The sequence below is a fragment of the Phyllostomus discolor genome, chromosome X, assembly GCF_004126475.2.
Source record: "Phyllostomus discolor isolate MPI-MPIP mPhyDis1 chromosome X, mPhyDis1.pri.v3, whole genome shotgun sequence".
NCBI lineage: Eukaryota > Metazoa > Chordata > Mammalia > Chiroptera > Phyllostomidae > Phyllostomus > Phyllostomus discolor.
Genome location: NC_050198.1, coordinates 85,687,183 through 85,707,879, shown reverse-complemented (window position 1 = coordinate 85,707,879; position 20,697 = coordinate 85,687,183). Strand labels below are relative to the sequence as shown.

Here is a 20,697-nt window from a genome sequence, read left to right as displayed (position 1 = left end):
CAGTTTCTCTCCCTCTCCCCCACCCTTTCACTCTTTCTAAAAATAAATAAAATCTGGAAAATAAAGTTTCAAGTTTTTTTTTTTTTTTCCTATCAAGGTACTTGTAGCCTCAGAGAGCAGGGCATTCAAGCTTTTCAAAGGCATGCCTGTAGCCACTTCACATATTCAAGGCTACATGCATTATTTGATATTCATAGACACTATAGTTTATACATAGTTTTGAGGAGCCTTACCTTTAGAAAATGCCAGGTAACTGTTGTGCATTGCTGTGCTTAAAATGCACTCCTATATATATTTTTTCTTTTGATAACAGGATGTATTGTTGCCTCACAATAAACTTCATTTTCTGGACCAATAAAACTTGATAACTTAGAAAACAGGTGAGTCTGCACTTCATGACTCTTGTCAATAGCACCTCATAAATTATTTACCGATTTATAGCTGTTTGTAACTTTCATTTCCAGGGTGTTTATATGAAGAGCACAAGTATTTTGATCATCAACCAAATTAACAAGTAGGGAAGCCGTAATGAAAACAGACTCTTTCTAATGAGCTCAGTTAAAGTTTAAAATCGTTGGTTTCAGGTTCTAATGTGCCTGCCACTTTTTTAAATTTTTGGTATCATTCCTTTGCAGTTACAGTATACATACTTGAAGGAAAATAATGGGTGAACAAATGTTTCATTACCTGAAAAAAAAGTTGTAGTTGTATGTCCCAACCCCTGTGTATGAAGATAAAGCTTCATTTTCCTTTCATTTAGAAAACCAATTTTCCAATAAATTATATTTGGGTGCTTCTGGTTCATCTTTAAAGGGAATGCTATTTTGGTTTGAAATCTTTCAATTTAACTTTCTTCAACTCTTTTACTGATGTATCCCTGGTGCAAATCCTGCAGATTTTAAGAAATCCCAGACATCAACTAAAAACTAAGAAAGCTGGCTTGAAGTGCAAGAACTCTTTTCAGTCTAGAGAGGGTAATGATTACACTTAGAGACAGTCTAATGAAAAAGCATCAATGCAGTTTATTTCAATGATTCTAATTTATGAGAATAACTTCTTAATGCTACATCAGAAGTCAATTCATCAATACTAAATTTGGAAAGCATAAGCAAGAAAGACCCAACATTTTATTGGGACTACACAATTTATCACAGTACTAGGCACCATTCTAGAACAAAAACAAGAACACAAAATTGAAGTATGAATGGTAACATTCTTAAACTCTAGGGGATCCAAGAACCTCTAAAAACTGTATACAAAAAGTTGTGTAGTGTGTACACTTTTCTGGGGAGAGGTCCCAGACCTCCAATCAACTTCTAAAGGGGCCCAAATAATACAGCATAGATTACAATTCTAATCTCCTTCTCTGTATCTTCAGTAGTGGAAGCTGTAAAGCTCAGCAAGTTCACTCTTGCACATCTACTAATCAACTATCATGAAAAGAAGGTATAAAGGAAAACAAAAGTAACTTTCAAGGACTGGGCAGGAAAAAACCTCCTAAGTGCTGTTTACCTTATAAGTTTAGTAACATGTTCTGGTTTAGAGAGGAGAAATAGGGACATAAGGGGTAATATAAGCTAGAAGCAAGGAGATTCCTATGAGATTTTACAAATCCTTAAAAAACTAAGCTTAGGTATGAATAAAGCAATAGCAAGAATTTAAAATGCAATTTAACTCAAGTCCAGTTTTCAGTTTCCGCATATTAACAACTTATTTTTATTTTTGAATATCACAAAATTCAATCAGAATACTTTAAAAAATATTCTGCATGCATTTAACAAATCTGACAAAGGATGAGTATCCAGTTTACTTGCATTATACTATTAAGTTTTAACTTAAGAGCCAATTAACATATATTTAAAATCATTAGGTATAGGAAACAATGAAATTGTTCATTAATCTGATGGCATCTTACTACTATGCACATGTTCATGTTAACACTACTAGTAATTACCCTGGAGCATAGGCAAAATGTAGATAGAGGAACAGCCCTCAAAAGTAAATTTAAGGGATTAAATATCATTATCATCATCATCATCATCATCACTGCTGAGGATAAAGCTGCTGCCTGTGGACAGGGCCCCTTCTTCCTGAACATTCCCCAAATCACCCACAGTTCCTTTCTCATCAGAATCATCAAACAACTTCTCACAGGAATCTTCATCAAACAACTTCTCATTGGAATCATCTTCAAACATGTTTTCATCTATACCTTCTTCTTCACCCTCCTTTGCATCTACTTCATCTTCTTTTTCATCTGAGTATTCAAACATCTTTTCATCTCCATCATCTTCCTCCTTTTCATCAGCATCTTCCTCATCTTCTTTTTCATCAGGCTCATCATCAAAAACTTTTTCATATGTATCTTCCCCTCCTTCCTTTTCATCGGACTCTTTGTCAAACTCTCTCTCAGAGCCTTCCTCTTCAAACACTTTTTCAGAGCTATCATCATCAAATTCTGATTTTTCAGAGTCATTTTCTTTTAACTCTTTTTCAAACACGTTTTCATTAAATTCCTTGTCACAGCCATTCTCATCGAGCTCTTTTTTGAGGCCGTTTTCTTCAAATTCTTTTTCAGAGCCATTTTCAAACAGCTTTTCAGGGCAGTCTTCTTCAGATTCTCTTTCTGACTCATCTTCTTCAAACTCCTTTTGGGGGCCATTCTCTTCTCCAGACTCCTTGTTGGGGCCATCTTCCTCAGACTTCTTTTCAAGGCCATTCTCTTCAAAATCATTTTTGAGCCGCTTCTTTTTGGATTCTCTTCCACGGCCATTCATTTCAGACTCTTCTTTAGGACCACCCTCTTCAAACTCTATTTTGGGACTGCCTTCTCCAGACTGTCTTTCAAGGTCTTCGTGCTCTCTTTTGGGGCAGTCTTTCTCAGACTTTCTTTCAAGGCAGCCACCTTCAAATTCTTTTTGGAGGCAACCTTCTTCCTCTTTTGGGGGGCCACTTTCTTTACCATCTTCTTCAAATTCTCCCCCATCTTCTGTTTTTTCAAACTTCTTTTCATCTATAGGTTCTTCAAATTCCACTTCAGCTGGAGCTTCTTGAGCATTCATTTTAGATGTGCTAGGGTGCTCTGAAAAATGCCTTACTCTAGAAGGCCCTGCCCTTTCTGAAGCACAAATGGAATTTGAACGCTGAAGACCTTTATTGGCCTCAGGAGTATTGAGGAAAGCCTCCCATCCTTTCAGCCTTTCCTCCCTTTCTCTTGTGGTCTCCTCCACCTGTGCATAAATGAAAATTACCATTAAAATAAGTTTTAAGATGAAAGTTGTATCTCTGAGCATTTCTAATACTGATAAAAGTATCCTGATTTTACAAGGCACTGCTTAGGAAATCAAAGCAATTTCCTATCTTTGGTTTTCAAAATTTTACATCATTTTAGTTTTAGGGGTAAAAAGGAGGGAGGGAGGGAGACGGGGGACAGGGAGAGAGGGAAAGTGAGAGGGAGAGAGGGAAAGTGAGAGAGAAAGAGAGAAAGAAAGAGAGAGAGAGAGAGAGAGAGAGAGGGAGGGAGGGAGGGAGAGAAGAGAAGAGAAGAGAAGAGAAGAGAAGAGAAGAGAAGAGAAGAGAAGAGAAGAGAAGAGAAGAGAAGAGAAGAGAAGAGAAGAGAAGAGAAGAGAGGAGAAGAGGAGAGAAAGAGAGAGACATTGATTTGCTGCTCCACCTATTTATTCATTTATTGGTTTATTATTATTGTCCCTGACCAGAGATTGAACCCACAACCTTGGCATATCAGAACAATGCTCTAAAAACTTTATATCTTGATTTACTAGAGTTGATCTTAGGATCATTTAAATAAATGCCCAACACTCTAATACTGCAGAAATGTCTCATTAATGAAAAAGTTAATATTTAAACCCTGCCTGTACTTTACAACACACACAAAAAAGAGAAACATTTTGGTTTAACATGTTCTTTTCTTACCACTATACTGAATAAGCTTCAAATTTACACTTATAAACTGAAAGGCTGAACATTTTGCTTTCTATGCTCTGAATGGTAAGTATTATTTAAAAGTGCTACTATAATATTACACAGATTAAATGAAATCCAAACATTATCTGAAGGACGGCTAGATCAGTATTTGTTGGAACAAATTATATTCCCCTGGCAGTTGCAGAATTTACCTGATAATCTGTAGTTCCATCCCATGCTTGGGCAGTGATTTGGCGGCCACCAAACCACCGTCCGTCAAGGGTTTGAATACAATGATCAGCTTCCTCTGGATTCCTGAAGGATACAGAGGCTACACCATCTGGATGTCTCTAAAAAGATAAGGAACAAAAAGAAGAAATAAATGAGAAAATTCAAAATAAAACATACACATTTGACTAAGCACTTAAATAGTAGTGTTCTTTCTGATAATGTGAGTTAAGATTCTATATATGAAGACTTTCTTCCCTTTTACTCAATCCAGTGACATGCAGCTAGCCTTTTCTTTAGCTTGTTTTTAGCAAGAATGAAACATGATGTCCTTGGAAATGTTTCTGCTGACAACATTGTCTAGCACAGGCAAGACAGCATAGACTCTAAATGGAGACTCTAAAGTTGAACAGCCCTGGGATTCAATCCTGGCTCTGCTAGGTCACAGCAGAGATCACAGCTGAGTGACCTTGGGCAAGGTGTTCAATCTCTAAACTTTCAGTATCCTCATCTGTAAAATGGGTATAATAGTACCCACCTACCTCAAAAGATTGAGGATTAAATGAGGTAACATGTAAAGTAGCTTGTAGTACACAATAAACAGTGACTCTTTTTTCATTATGCATCAATTTTGGAAGTAAAAAAAAAAGGGTGAGAAGGGGAATGTACAAGAAAATATACTTTTCTTAATTGTTCTTCTCCAAATATAGAGGAGAAGAATCATTCAAGAGGGGGTAAATGTGGATAAGCATGAAAATGTAAGATCTGACACATTTTTCTTATACTTTCTTAACCTGATCAGATACTCTAGAGTGATGATAAAGGGAAATAATCACAGCATTCCAAGTCTATCAAAGTCTTGACTTACAATCCATGTCCATCTAATTATTGCTAACAGATGACTACCACCAAATAGACCTACTATATAAAAACAATCTAAAATTTGGGGCATACTGACTTCTGGTAATAACTTTTAACTGGAAGAATGATTGCTTTAGAAATGTCCAAGTCATCAACTTACATCAAATAGAAGGAGCTTCTTAATTTGTCCAAACTTTGAACACTCTACTCGAAGATCTTCTCTGATCTCATTCAGCACCAGTGGATCATCCTGCAAAAATACATGGTTCAAACGAGTTTGCCCCTTTCTTTAAATACAAATCCAGAGAACCGAGTTTCTTGCTTTGATAATACCAACAAATAAGAAAAGGTTTTGCTCAGTTATGTTTATCTGTAGTCTACAAAATTTAAAAGAAAATAAAAATCAAATGAACTTAAAGTTCCATGACTGCTGGTACTACCACAGGTCTGCCCTGCTTTTAAGACAGAGCAAATGGGCAACTACAGGAGGCAGCAGTAGGAGTGTACAATGGCAGAGAAGGGAAGTGGACTGGAAATCCCAAATAACAACAGTTCTAAAAGCAGGAGGAGTCCTGTGGCACATATTAAGTCAGGCACTGCATGGGCATGAATGACTGTGCCAATGAGAGCCCTTTGCTTTGTGTTTTACACCGATTCCTATTTACAGAAATATTTTAATAGAGAAAGATATATCCCTTTTACTGGCTAAGTATTCTAAGATTGTTTGTTGTGCTTCCAAGATTCTATTTTAACTCACAGAGTAAACCTCCTTTATAAAGATTCCTGTTCATCTTGTCTCCTACACACTGCACCAGAGCCACACAAATAAGGAGCTGATATTAACCCCACAACAAAACATGTCTTAGCTGTTGCTTTCTTGAAACTAAAATCTATTAAAAATATTCAAACACTGCTGCTTGAGTTCAGGTGGACACCCCCTCCTGCCTCCATGTCCCCCCACCAATAAAAGGTTTTAAGATTTCCTGTAGGAATTAAGAAATCTTTCACCAAGTCTCTATGCATGAAAAAGACTCATAAATGTTACACTGTCAGCTTGAATTGCAACTACATGCAAGTATAAACAAGTATATCCTACCTAGGATTTTTTAAAAATATTTTTATTTATTTATTTTTAGAGACGGGGCAGAGAGGGAGAGAAGCACGGACACAAGAGAGAAACATAGATTGGTTGCCTCTCAATCTGGCACCAAACCCACTACCCAGGCATGTGTCCTGAAGCTGGGAATCAAACTGGTGACCTTTTGCTTCACGGGAGGATGCCCAGTCATCTGAGCCACACCAGTCAGGGCCCACCCAGGAATTTCTACTGAAGTACAAGACATACATTTAGAAAACATTTAAATTAATGTAACTCAGAGGTTTTTATATTCCTCATGAACAACAAAAAAATGCAAAAAAATCCAAAAGGTAGCTTTTCCCCTTCTACAGTTCTCTCAAAAGGCAAAACAAAACAACAACAAAGAAAAAATCAAAAACAAACAAAAAAAACCCCCTGGTAAGCAGTCATTAAAATAAAACTTAAAATAAAAAAATATCCTATAAATCTGTGGCTTCTGAAACTACAGCTGGGAGGACTCTGGATTTCCCTCACTTATAAATTCTAATTTTGGAAAAGAGGCCAATTTGTTTTATATAGTTTTATATATAATTATCAGAACTGAGAGGAATGGGGAATGGAGCATAAAAGTCATTTGGTAAAGTCATGTGGTGGCTTTTCAGTACGCGCATGTGTGGTTAGCTCCTAGCAGACTGTGTGCCTTCTGAAGGCAGGAATCATGTTTACATGAGTTTTCTGTGCCTCACAGAACATAGCACTGTCTTTTACATATAGTGAAAAGTTGATAAAAGCTTTGTCAAAGTTTCATAAATTATTCCTAACACTTCTATTTTATTCACTAAGAGAAACCAGGATTATATTAAAAACAAGTAAAACCTGTTTCAAAATACTTAACAATTTAAGTGTGATTCCACTGGGGGAGGAGGGGAACACTGCCTTTATTTCTGTATCAAAGTCTAATGCTTTTCCTACGAGGATATCAATTTTTTGCCAGTCTTCCCAGACCTCCATTTTCAGTTATACCAGTTTGAAAATAATTAATGTATCTTCACTGCTTTATAGTATCCTGAAGCTTAAAGATAATTAATAATCCCCTGGTCTAGGAAAACTCCCGAACATACCTAAGCATGGAAATTTTCTAAAGACAACACTTTGCAAGCAACAGACCAGAGACTAAAATCGGACTGATACACTGAACCCTCCTGCAGGGTGCAATGATCATAACTTTCCAGGGTGGTATAGTGTTTTGTTTTCCTAGCAAAAAATAGGCCACATTTCTTATTTCTTTCTAACCTAAACTTAAACTGTCCAAGATGGTGGCCATTAATGACATGTGGCTGGTTAAGTACTTGAAATGTCACTAGTCCAAATTGAGTTGTGTTACAGGTGTGAAACAAACTTTGTATGCTGAAACTTTAGTACCAAAGGGGGAAAAATACAATATAGTTCATTAGTATCTTGAGTAATGCTGAAATTACATAATTTTGGATAGATTGGGCTAAGTAAAATCCATTACTAAAATTTCCCCTCATGTAGCTCAGTGGATTGAGCATGGGCCTGTGAACCAAAGGGTTGCAGTTTGAGTCCCAGTCAGGGCACACGCCTGGGTTGTGGGCTGGGTCCCTGGCAGAGGGTGCGCAGGAGACAACCACACATTGATGTTTCTCTCCCTCTCTTTCTCCTTCCCTTCCCTTCTCTCTAAGAATGAATAAATAAAATCTTTTTTTAAAAAAAATTCCCCTCTTTCATGTTACATTTTTACTGTGGTGATTAGGAAAGTTTAAATTACACATGTGGCTCACATTATATTTCCATTGGACAGTAGTGGTATAGACAGTGAGAAACCTACCTTTGCATCTGAGTTTTAATTCTTCATTTCTTGGTATTCAAATTTGCCAGGCAAAAAATTTAAAATAAGGCTTTGAATTAAATACTGAAAACCCTCTGAAGTTACATTAAAAATATTAACCTTCACATTGTCCATCCTGATACCAAAGATTATTTTTAGGTATTTTGCTTCCAACACTGGTCACCTATTTGGAAGAAAAATATATTCCACTCCCCAAATCTGACTTCTTTTTCACACCCCCGGTAACCTGAAAATTCAGTTTTTGTTTTCAGTACAAAGTGCAGTGGTGATGTTTATTCTTTTTTAAAGATTTTATTTACTTCTAGAGAGAGGGGAAAGGAGGGCGAAAGGGAGAGAAACAATGATGTGTGACAGTAACACTGAGGCAACTGGAGCCTGGCCTACAACCCAGGCACATGCCCTCAATGAGAATCAAACCCATGAACCTTCAGTTTGCAAGCTAGTGCTTAACCCAGTGAGCCACACCAGCCAGGGTGATGATGTCCGTTCTTAAAATTAATATAGAATCACCAGTCAAATCAAACAATCCCTCAAAACGTCCAATGAAACCAGGTTTTCCTGTTGAACAGGTCTACAATGAGTTATATGATGTCTATGCCAACAGTGTCCAGCAAAACTACCTGTGGTGACAGAAACGAGTATCTGCATTATCCAGTATGGTAGCTACTAGCCACTTGTGGCCAGTACAACTGAGGAATTAAATTTTTAGTTTTATGTCATTTAAATCTATTTAAATTTAAATAACCACATGAAGCTAGAGTCTACTATTTTAGACAGATCTACATTGATACACTTTGAAGTTCATCCAGAGAAACACTGAACAAAAAATAAGATTGTCTGCAGTCACTCTGACTGACAGGCTCTCATCAAACTCAGCAGACCACATAAGACCTTGGTCAAGACAGGTAGGCAAACAGGGACAGCACCAAGGTTTTCTCTATGTGAAGAAACTGAAGTCCACTACTGCCCTCCCAGCCTTGGTGGCATAAGTGCCTAAAAAGGACACTTTCCTTTATTTGCAAAGATGCTAAACAGAAAATGTTTTATCCATCTAGGAATGAAAAATACTCTGCCTTGTGAATAACAGTGGTTTCATTCAATTATTCATTCACTTTTTCTTCATATAAATGCCAAGGGCCTATTAATAAGTATATAATGAGAGCCTACTCTGTGCTAGGCCCAATTCTAAACATAGAGAATAGTAACAGCCATCAAACAAGATAGACAGAGCCCTGGCTCTCGTGAGCTCACATTCTAATAGAGGAGATCTAATTACTTCAGACAATAATAAATGCTATGAAGGAAACAAAGTGGGATAATATAAAAGCTGTATAACTCTCAAATAAAATTTACACTAAACCAGTAAGGGTGATGTTTTTGTTTCAAAACCAAGAATTTACAAGCCTGAAACTTCTATTCTTAAAAATATTCACTGGAGGGGATTTCTAGGAGTCAAGGTAGAATAAATGTGGCTTTTTGGAAGAAAGAATATTTGTTAAGGTAGAAAAGCTATGTCTGGCCAGGGTGATAGCTAAACTCAAATAAGGTGTCTCAATGAGCAAGGCAGGAGGTGGAAGCAGAAAGAAAAAAAACAATGTAATTAACATAACAGACTCCTACTTGCTGAGGTTCCAGATACTCTCAGTTAGGTTTGCACTTATGTTCACATTGAAGTGTTAGGAGTATGGAATATGTGAATTAAGGACTTCAAGCCATAAATATTAATAGGTCTCATAATTAAAAAAAAAACAGTAATTTACTAGTGGGGTCAAATGATAGGAATTTTAGGCAATTCTGGAGTTGTACCTAGTAGACTAGATACCACGATCCATCTATGAATTCCTTTTAAAGCCCAACTGGCAAGGACTGCATTTCAAAATACATTTAGTGTGCATGTGTACATGTGTTTTTAAGCATACCTCATTATCACTGTAAGTCTAAAGCAGCTCTGATATATTGAATATTTCTTTTTTTTAAATATTTTTTTCAGAAAGAGGGGAAGGAAAGGAGACAAAGAGGGAGAGAAACATTGCTCAGTTGCCTCTTGCACGTGCCCCCAACCAGGGATGGAACATACAACCCAGGCATGTGCCTTGGCCAGGAATTGAACCAGTGACCTTTCACTTTGTGAAACGATGCTCAACCCACTAAGCCACATGTTCAAGGTTCTTCAGTACTTTAGTCAGAAGACACATAAAAAATCATGAATAGACCACATATGTCTTCCCAATGATCTTAAAAGGTATACAGACTCCACAGGTGCACAGTAAACCTGATCATATCACTATTCACCCAAGTGGAGCTCAACAGACAATCTGGGGAGCCAGTATGTAAGGGGGCTAAAATGATATTGCCATCCTGACTGTGTTTAAATGCACAAAAGGAACAAGGGTAGGCTTTGGTTGCAACTACATCATTTGTAAACCTGGAATTTTACATTATGAACATTTTTTTCTTATATGTAACTTATTTAGTTTCAGAATCCAGGAAGATAATAAAGAATTGTTCTTCCACAAATAATCCCATTGGTTTATGCCAAAAGTGACAGATAAGAACAAGAAGCAGAATGCAACATGAGGTACCCTGATGGCAAGTAACATTCCTTACACCCCTTTAGTAGCTCTTCTTCCTTTATTTGCTTTCATTTGTTGTTCTTGGACTTTTACATGGACATTAATAGTATAAACTCCACCTAATAGCCACTAAAGACTTTTGTAAAAATTAGATCCTGGAAAAAAAACTTCGATATTTAAAAATGAGCTATATTTCACTAACCTAAGGAGGCAAAAGACTAAACTTTTAGTTCTAAAGTGAAGTTTTCACTTCCAAATGTGAAACTGGTCCTTCCCAACAAAATAAACTCATACTTGTTGAACTGCACAAGCAGCTACCATAAATCTTTTAATGATTATATTTTTGATAATTTCCTATACCAAGTAGTTGCCATTTTGGGCCACAGTATGGATATTAAACAGTCTTACCTGCAATACAATTAAAAGAACACAGGCAAACATGGAGAAATCTGAAAGCTTTGATACTTGACTACATTCTCCTACCTTGAGGACTACATGAATGTGCAAGAGACAACAAAGGAAAGATGGGAGGAGGCAAGCTCTGGGCTTCCTTGAAAGACGGCATGTCAATGCTTCTATCAGTAAGAATTCTGTACCCTACCTCAAAATCCATAGGATGAAACATATTTTTGATGATGACGACTCGCTCATGGCGCATTCGGGATGGCGCATCCCTTCTCTCAGGTCTCCAATCCAACTGCCTAAGGTCATATAGTAGAAATAATCTTTTATTGAGTATTTGATAATGATAATTATTTGATTCCAAAATAAGAATGTATATTTTAGTCACAGTCCATTCAAAGAACTTTCTGGAATAAAAATAACAGGCAGGTGAAAGATGGACCCAGTATCTGAGATGCCTGAAATATACAGGGTGGGGCAAAAGTAGGTTTACAATTGTGAGTACATGAAACACAGAGTTTATTCTTATATTATTATTTATTATATCATTTTCCATATGAACAGCTATAAACCTACTTATGCACTGCCCTGTATATTTTTTCAGAACTGCTGTCTGGTTACAAATATTCCAATGAGCTTCCTCCATAACTGCTAATTTTCCAGTATGTAATTGTACTGGTTTTTAGGCATTTTATGATTATGACAAACTGCACTGAAATATATAAAACTATTCATTCTTTATTGTTACGATCTTAAATTTTACTGATAATGTTTATAAAAATCATAGGTATCTATTTTAATTATCCCTGTAAGAACTATAGGACATCACAACTAAATGTTTTATGATCATTTTATCAACAGTTTAAGCAGTGTTAAAAGTGTTATCAGCACTCACTCTGATAAAAGTACCTAGCATTTTGGCTAATTTCTTAAAACTAGCATATGACAAAACACATATTAAACAAATAAATTAACAGAAACTTGATGGCATTATGTATATACTACATATGATACACAGTAAATACAATGAAAAAAACCTATCATTTCAAATTTGTAATTTCTACTACAAACCTGTATGTAAAAATTTAGCTCCTGGTGTAGCTGATTTCAACTTACATTGAAAATGAACTAATGGCTCTAGTATAAAAGCTTATACTATGTTATTTATTCTAATGTTCAACATCTTCCAAAGACATAGCTGTCTTATCTCATTTAAGCCCCCACTGTATTATAAATGAACACCCCAGAAAATGAAAAACACCACTGCTGCCAAATCATCCTATGGTACAGATTACTGAAGGTTCCTGATGACCTAATAAAATTCTTTAAAAATAATTTGTAGGCATATTTGATAGAACAAAACTTAGGTGCCTATTACGAAAAGCATACGCTAGAATATTTACATGAAATCTTTCAAAGAGGAAAAGAAATGACACAAACTTTTGTTGCTGAGACAGCTTTTTCTTATAGTCCTTGCACTTCTTCTTCTTCTTCGAGGCATCATATTCCCCCTTCAGTTGAAACTTTGCTAATTCAACATGCAATTTGTAGCCTCGAATTTCATCTTCATCCAAAAGTTTTAATGCGAGATCCACAGATTCCCTCTTTAAAAAGGGAAAACAAGACACAGTCAGCAAGACACAGACTGAAATAAAGCTTCAGGAGTTATTTTAGATGAATGATGACTAGACATGCAATGATGATTTAAACATACCTAACCATTTTGGGATAAGGAACTCTAGAATGCATACCAGGAAACCTGCGTTCAAGACATAGCTGCCCCCAACCAGCCATGTGACCTTGGGCAAGTTATTCAAGCTCCCTGAGCCCCAGTTTTTTCATCTTAAAATGGGAATAGCTATGCTTTCATCACAGGGTTCCTAACAAAATTAAATGGAATACATATTAAGGATAGTGACTGGCATATGGCAGTTGTTCAATAAATTACACCATTATTGGAGTAGTTTGGCTTCTTGGACTCTCCATTTCTCAACTACCAGAATAAGGCAAATGAACTTCATGATTTCTAAGGTGCATTCCAGTTTTAAAATTCTAAGATATTCCTTCTTAAAAGACTAGATGGCTCAAGGAACAGGGAATAGCACAGCTAGCCCTTAATTTTTTTGTTCACCAATTAAAATGTAGGTCTTTAACATAATGGGAAGTAGAGAATGGTTATCTGACAGCTTGTACATTAGACACATTGAGGATTCTGAGTCCTCTACAAAAGGGGCAGTTGTCAGTTCTACAGTCAAAAATCTGAGAACCTGAAGAGAACACAAAAGGACAGCTGAACACAGCTGCATAATATAATATAGATCCTGGAGCAATTAACTATATCCTTCTGGGATTCAATTTACTGGTCTGCCAATCTTACAGTTTTATGGATCATAAACTGTACACACAGAGTCTCAAAACCCACTTTTTATGTTAAAATCCAATCAAACCCCTAAGAACCTGTTCACAGATTTTTAATAATCCTTGTAAAACTAGCCATTTGAAAATTATATAACTGCCTTCCTATAATGCTCACACCCATGTCCCATTCCCACCATGTTCAAAAATTAGGTCAAAACCTTCTCTCTCAAAAGGCTGTCAGCTTAATCCTAGTCCCTTCTGATTTCATTGAAATGCTGTATACACACAACACATCTGTGCTGTTGGTACTGCTGTTTTATCACTTTGATTTTACTTCACAATTATTTTCACGTTCTATGACATGTGTATGTCATCGTCGTGCCCATCTCTTTATACCCTGCAAAATGGGTAGTGCCCATTTCTAAGATGATAGGTGTTCCAGAGAAATGATGAGTGCCTTTAACACTGAGCTTTTCCTGAACTTTTGTGATACCATAAATATAGTTCTGCAAATTTCTGTTAATTCCATTCTCTCCCATTAAAAGATATTCGGAAACAGTAGGCATAAGCTATCATTTCCTTTATGGTGTAACTCAGGGGTTAAAAAACTTCTTTTGTAAAGAGCCAGTTAATAAATATTTTAGGCTCTGTGGGCCACATGGTCTGTGCTGCAACTACTCAACTCTGCTGTTAAAATATGTAAGCAGCCATGGACAAATGGGTAAATGAATGAATGCAGCCATGTTCTAAAACTTTTACTAACAAAAACAAGTAGTGAGCTGCAGTTTGCTGATCCCTGGTCGAATTCATTCAAATGGGCAAATAAAATATTACTGGCTTCCTTTCCTTCTGTATTTTTTTAAAATGTGTTGTGAATTGATTATAGGCATACACTCTGAAAGAGATCTTTGCAGTGAGAATTCTTTGAAGACAAAAGCACTTCAGTCATATAACTTACATAATACTCTGACCCGATACTTTACTTTCTTAGATGAATAAGTGAAAAACCTATCAAGGTGATACATGCAGGCACAATCTAAAACTGCTTGTAGTCCTTGCACTTCTTCTTCTTAGAGGCATCATATTTTGAATAGTTCTTCATCTTAGTAATCATCTATACAAAATGGTTCCTTAAAAATGGAGATCAAAGACACTTATCTGACCATATAACTAACCTTCAAATAACAGCAAAGCCCATCTCCTTTAAGATTTCCTTGATTATCTTTGTAAAGCTTGACCTTAAATTCTTCTGTTTGAGGATCTCTCATAATAATGCCAAACTTGGACATGAGCTGTATAAATTCATCCACTGTAATGTCTGGAGGCAAACCTATTAACATTAGGACAAATTTTTTAAATGTACAAAGGCATCTAAATAAAGGCGAAGGTTACTTTGCATTCCACAAATTAGAAAACTACAACTTAGATGAGCATAATTTTGATTTTCCAAATGTACGCAAAATCTCACAACTATAGAATTGAGGAAATTTCATGTTTTAATGTATTCAAACATACATTAAAATTATGCTTTGCTGAAGCCTTGTAGCAATGAATCTGAAGGGACAAAGTGCTATAAGTTACCTAAACCAGACAAAAAGGATGGCATGCAAATTTACACATACTTAATCTTTCTTAGTTTGGTAATAAACAACAAACATATTCCTCACTAATGTAAACAGTTCAACAAAAAATGACACAATAATAAAGACTTTAGAAAAACTGAAAACAAAATACTTTGTGAAAAATATCAAAATCAAGTATTTTCTACTCTAAATCTGTTTAAAAAGGTATACGCACCAGACACGTATACATTTGTATTTCTGTCTTCTTCAATATGAAACCATCCTAAAAATCAAAATGAATAAATAAAACACATGCAACAAAAGGTAAAAGTCACATTATAATATCTTGACAATGTGGCAAGTGTCTTAAAACTTCCAGGAACTCTTTTACCCTTAGAACAAGATAGACTAATTCAAACCACTGTCTGGCTTTCAAAGTTGTATTTGGATCTTTTGACATATAATTAGTTTCAGAACACTGTCTTAAGAGAGTTAGTTCATCATTAAAAAAAAAAATGATGGAGCCCTGACCATTGGGGCTCATTTGGTTGGAAGTCATCCTGCAAAGCAAGAGGTCACCAGTTCAATTCCTGGTCAGGGCACATGCCTGGGTTGCAGGTTCAGTCCCTGGTTGGGGCACATACTAGAGGCAACCACACATCGATGTTTCTCTCCCCCCTTTTCTCCCTCCCTTCTCCTCTAAAAATACTAAATAAAATCTTTTTAAAATTTTTAAATTTATTGAGATATTACTTAATAAAGTTATATAGATTTCAGATATACAATTCTATAACATATCATCTGTATATTCTATTGTGTGTTCACCACCCCAAATCAAGTTTCCTTCCATCACCATTTATCTCCTCTTTACCTTCTTCTACCTCTCCCACCTACCTTTCCCTCTGGTAATCACTGTACTGTTGTCTGTGTTTATAAGGTTTGTTTGTTTGTTTTGCTTAATCCCTTTTTCTTTTTCATCTGGCCTCCTGCCCCTCCCCTGACAGCTATCAGTATGTTCTCTATCAATTAGTCTGTTTCTATTTTATTTGTTAGTTTATTTTGTTCATTCGATTACACTTATAAGTGAAATTATATGGTACTTGACTTTCTCTGACTAGCTTATGTCACTTAGCATAATATTCTCCAGGTCTATCCATGCTGCCACAAAAGGTAAGAGTTCCTTCTTTTTTATGTCTGAGTAGTATTCCATTGTATAACTGTACCACAGCTTTTTTTATCCACTCACCTACTGATGGGCACTTGGGCTGCTTCTATATGTAGGCTAAGATTCTGATACTACCTTAAAAAAAACCTCATCCTTGCACTGACTTTAGGCCTTCATATTAAGTTGCTTCTGACTCCAATCTACTATGTTACACATGGCCAAGCTGAAGCAAACTTGACTTAAGTTCAATTCACTTAAATTCAAAAAGTACAAAAAAACAACCTAATAGAAATTTTGATAATCCCTTAATAATAGCTCTATTTCGTAAAGCAAGCAACTGAAGCATAGAATTGAAACAGCCCACTCAATGCCCTCAATAAGGTAGTGAGAGTCAACATATGAACCAAAATATTTTTTTAAAAAATCATCCCAATGATTCCTTCAAAGCCATTGTAAGTCTCCAAAAAGTAACTACACACACAGACACACACACACACACAATTTTTACACCCATGTTTCTAAACTAAATTCACTTGCCTGATTCAGCCTTTCTCTTTTCTCCCCTCTTTTTGGGATCAGTGGGTTCAGGGGCATTTCTTTGTGGTGGTTCCTCTGCGGGGCTAGCACTAACATCTTGTATATTTGCAGTAGAGCTAGATGCACCATCATTAGAAAAGCCATAATTCGCTTGATAGGTAGCAATGAAATCTTCAGTGATCTGAACAAGAAATTCCACACACACATTTAGAATAATTTTTAAATGATTTTCTCCTGTAAAAAGTTTACACTGTATTAAATTACAGGGTATTCAGTTATACACCCTAACATAGAAGCGTTTCAGCAAATAACTGTAGTAACAAAGTATAAATGCAAGAATAGTCACCTTATACAGTTGACCTATAAACAATTGTTCATATGGAAAATAATATAATTAATAAACAATACAAAAATGAACTGTTTCACATGCTAACAACTGCAAACCTACTTTTGCCCCACCCTACAAATAGAAAACTGTGCATAAAATAATAAAAAACAAATCATGGGCACCTGGATTATCCACACAAAAGTCTGAGATAATACTAAGTTTTTTTACTACTAAAATATTTCAAATGATGTTGGCACCTTTCTAGTTATTTTATTTATAAATTACTACCTGTCTATAGTCTACTTGACTAAGGCAACAAGAACATGTAACAAAGGAGTATCAGATAACAATAAAACAGAATAAGCCAATAGCCAACCAGTAATCTAACAACAGAATCTAACAATAGTTCCTTTAACTATATAGGTGCACAAAAGTGTATGTACACTGAATATTTATATATTTGTATGCAAAGAGAACAGTATGGACCTTTGATGTGGTATATAAAGAATGCGGCTAACAACAGTAAATCTAAATCCTTGTTTTAACTTTACCTTGAATTAAATCACATTATTATTTACTGACAAAGAAGTTAAGAACAATTCAACTTACATCTATCCTCCTGGCCTTTAGGGAAAACAGCACAATTGCGCAACACAAGAAGTGTAGTTATATCTTCATACCAATCAATGTTATGCACACGTAGGAATGGGAAAAATTTTAAACTCTAAGTTTTAAGAGATACAGGTTTCCACAGCATAAGATAGAGTCATGAGTTAATCTATTATCAGACTATTTTTTAATTTAAATATTTATTAGATTGTTTTATGTTATACCTTTAATTTTTTTTAACTTTTCAAAAAAATTGTATTTTTTTTTGTTTCAAGTAGAGTTGTTTCCATTTTCACCCCACCATGCCCCTCCAGCCCCATCCATCCCCACCTCCTACCCTCAAACCTACCCCCTTTGGCTTTGTCCATGAGTCCTTTATACATGTTCCTTGATGGCCCTTCCCCTCTTTTTCTCCATTACTGCCTCCTACCTCCCCTCTGGTTATTGTCAGTTTGTTCTTTATTTCAATGTCTCTGGTTGTATTTTAAAAAGAACTCAGAAAGCTGAAGAAACCAAATGTGCACTGGGGCTGGCACTACAGTTGACCCTTGAACAACACAGGGGTTAGGGACACCAACACCTCATTCAGTTGAAAATGTGCGTAAAACTTTTGACTCCCCAAAAACTTTACTAATAGCCAGCTGTTGACTAGAACCTTACTGATAACATAAAGATAATTAACACATATTTTGTATATTATATGTACTACATGAAGCTACAGAAAAGAAAATGTTATTAAGAAAGCCGTAAGAGAAAATACATTTACAGTACTGTGCTACATTTACTGATACCATAAGTTTATGTCATCTGCTTACAAGATGAAAAAAATGTGCATGTTAAGTGGACCCAGTTCAAACCCAGGTTGTTCAAGGATCAACTTTAGTAAATTTAACAATTTGGAGGGATTGGAGCACCTACACGTACACAAAATGGTAAAGGAAGAAGTTGAAATAGATAAATTTTAAAGTTCCACAGTAGAAACACAATTTGTTATTACAGGCTTGCAAGTCAATTAGTGTGCTATTGGTATCCTTTTTTCCACCCATGAGATTCTGATTAACAGGATACATTTACTGAGAAGTTTACAGAACTAAGTCTAACACCAGTTACTTTACTGAAATTAGGCTGATATAAAATGGTTAACAATTTCCAAATACTCTAAACAAATATACACAGATCTTGTCCATCCATATTTTGTGCACCTCTACTCATATTCCTGTGGTTATATGGTTCAAGCATATGTGTCTAGGGACAAAATTTAATAGAAAAGTACGGGTGTAAAGTTCAACTAGTAATGCTATATAAATGGCTAGTTTTTTTTTTAATCAAAAAGCTGCATTTTGCACATAGCATATAAGCTAAATATATGAATTCCTAGGATAAGTGAGGTCAGGTCCCTAAAAGTAATAGCTACCAAGTTTGTTCTTGGTGTTTTCCCTCTTTGCAATAAAAAGCAGCCACCAATGTAATAACCAACTGTGACCTTCACAGATAAAATTAATGAGGCATAAAAAACTTTATAATTAAATTACATTTAAGACATGCCCCTAAAGATTTACGTTCCTTTACACATTGGTTCTGCAACAGACACAACAAAAAGAGACACCACTACCATTGGGGACTCTATCCCAAAACCTCGCAAAGAAAATGAGTCTGGTCCAAGAGCCCGCTCTTCAGTGGCACCGGTGACACACTCTTACCTTGGGGAACCAAGCCTTCTTGTCCAGGTCCCACTCGTAGGGGGTGTCATCTGGCGGCTGTCCAAAAGAACTGGTTTCTCTATCGGGATCTTTCTGGGTGTCTCCGTCCTTGGTGTCTCCATACAATTCTTGCATTCGCAACTGCTCATCAAAGTCGTTGTTCCCATCCAAGTTGCTGCAGCTCATTTTGCCGACTTAGCCTACAGGTAGCGACCAAGCACGCAAAAAGGCCGAGATAAAGCTAAAGGGGAATAGAGAAAAAGAAGTCGGCCTCGCTCGGCCCGCGCCCAGCCGCCCCCCGGCCCGCCTCCCCGCAGCGCCCCAGCAGCCCCCGGGAGTGCGGGCCACACAGCAGCCGCACCGCCCCTTCTCCGCCCGCCTGCCGTGCCCGCCCTGAAGCTCCCCGCCGGGCTGCGCCGCCGCCCACCTGGCTCGCTCCGCTGGGCCTTGGCGCAGCCGCTGGCTCCACAGCACAGCGGGAGCGCGCACGCGCGCCGCCGCCGCCGCCTACCGGGCCTGAGACAACCGAACTCCCGCGGCAACGTCCGGAAATGACTTGAGAACGGCAGCCCGCTCAGACTGACGCAGTCGCCCTGTCGGCACGTCAAGACGTCGCGCGTCGCGCCGACACGCCCACATTGGCGTCAACAAGCGCTAACGCAGGTCGGGGCGCGGGGTACTCGGGATTGAGAGCTAGGGTCGCGTTGCTGCCACGCGTAGGTGCCTTTGCGGACCACCTTGGGGCGGCAAGTGGCGCGGGGTGCTACCTCCTGACGAGGGCAGGGTTGAGTCGGCCCGGGGTGGCAGACCAAAAGCATGGGAATATTCTTACCCTGCAGGCGGATGTCGGGGCGCCGCCATCTTGGGGAGGTTCCTGGGGCTGATGGAACCGGATTGTCTTGCTGAGGAAAAGCCTTACCTCCTTTGCCCAAAGGCCCCTCCTCCGTGTGGAAACACGTATTTTACTTGCTTCTTTCTGATCCCCTAGGATAGGTGTCGGTTCTAGTGCATCTTGATAGCCTAAGGTCCTAGAATGTAGTATGAGCTTCTAACGTCGTGAATGAGTGGAAGAAGGTGCGATGGGTGGAAGGATTACCCTTTTCCAAGCCTCAGCCCTCTGCTTTATCTGCTACCTTCCTCAGGCTGGGTCTGTGGAAAGGGGGTTGGGGAGGGTAGCAGTTAGTTGCTTGTCTCTTGTACTGCATGATTCAGAGGTGCACAAGCTCCAAACCTGGAATATAAAATATCCAAGTGTAAACACCAGCTTTACTGGCTAACTTCGTTGTTTTACTCTTTCTTTTAGGACGGAATATTTTCCCTCTAAACAACTTGTTTTTCTCACAAATTACACATATCGCTGAAAATGAAGAACTGTATAAATTTTAATTGGGCAGTTACTGAGTCCCTGCTAAGTGCAAGGCACTGTACTAGGCTCTGGCGACTTAGCTGTCAACAAGACAGGTACCACTCGGGAGACACACTCATGGTGGCTGGGAAGTAAG

At 37.4% G+C, this 20,697-nt stretch overlaps 1 protein-coding gene across 4 annotated transcripts; it reads right to left on the bottom strand.

Moving 5' to 3' along the window:
- Positions 1-999: 999 nt before the first annotated feature.
- Positions 1,000-20,048, bottom strand: HTATSF1 (HIV-1 Tat specific factor 1). 4 transcript variants are annotated; one of them, XM_028522323.2, is made up of 10 exons: positions 19,623-19,983; positions 19,196-19,436; positions 16,559-16,739; positions 15,092-15,139; positions 14,470-14,624; positions 12,377-12,540; positions 11,136-11,235; positions 5,174-5,263; positions 4,137-4,274; positions 1,000-3,230 (listed from the first exon to the last, which is right to left on the bottom strand). In XM_028522323.2, the coding sequence occupies exons 2-10, from the start codon at positions 19,379-19,381 to the stop codon at positions 2,013-2,015; spliced, it is 2,280 nt and encodes a 759-aa protein (XP_028378124.1). In that variant the 5' UTR covers positions 19,382-19,436; positions 19,623-19,983; the 3' UTR covers positions 1,000-2,012. The 4 variants fall into 4 exon arrangements, with proteins under 4 accessions (XP_028378124.1, XP_035872977.1, XP_035872976.1 ...); XM_036017084.1 differs by lacking the exon at positions 19,623-19,983 and adding an exon at positions 20,028-20,048 and having other exon boundaries at positions 1,609-3,230; XM_036017083.1 differs by having other exon boundaries at positions 1,609-3,230; positions 19,707-19,984.
- Between the last annotated feature and the right edge of the window lie 649 nt (positions 20,049-20,697).

Bases quoted from the DNA above. Each gene is read 5' to 3' on its own strand.
- HTATSF1 (XM_036017084.1), bottom strand. From the start codon at position 19,381: ATGAGCTGCAGCAACTTGGATGGGAACAACGACTTTGATGAGCAGTTG. The intron at 5,264-11,135 runs GTAGGGTACAGA...GTATTTTTGCAG, and splicing joins TTCATCCTATGGATTTTGAG to GATGATCCACTGGTGCTGAA. The intron at 3,231-4,136 runs GTAAATTCTGCA...ATTTATGCACAG, and splicing joins ATGGAACTACAGATTATCAG to GTGGAGGAGACCACAAGAGA.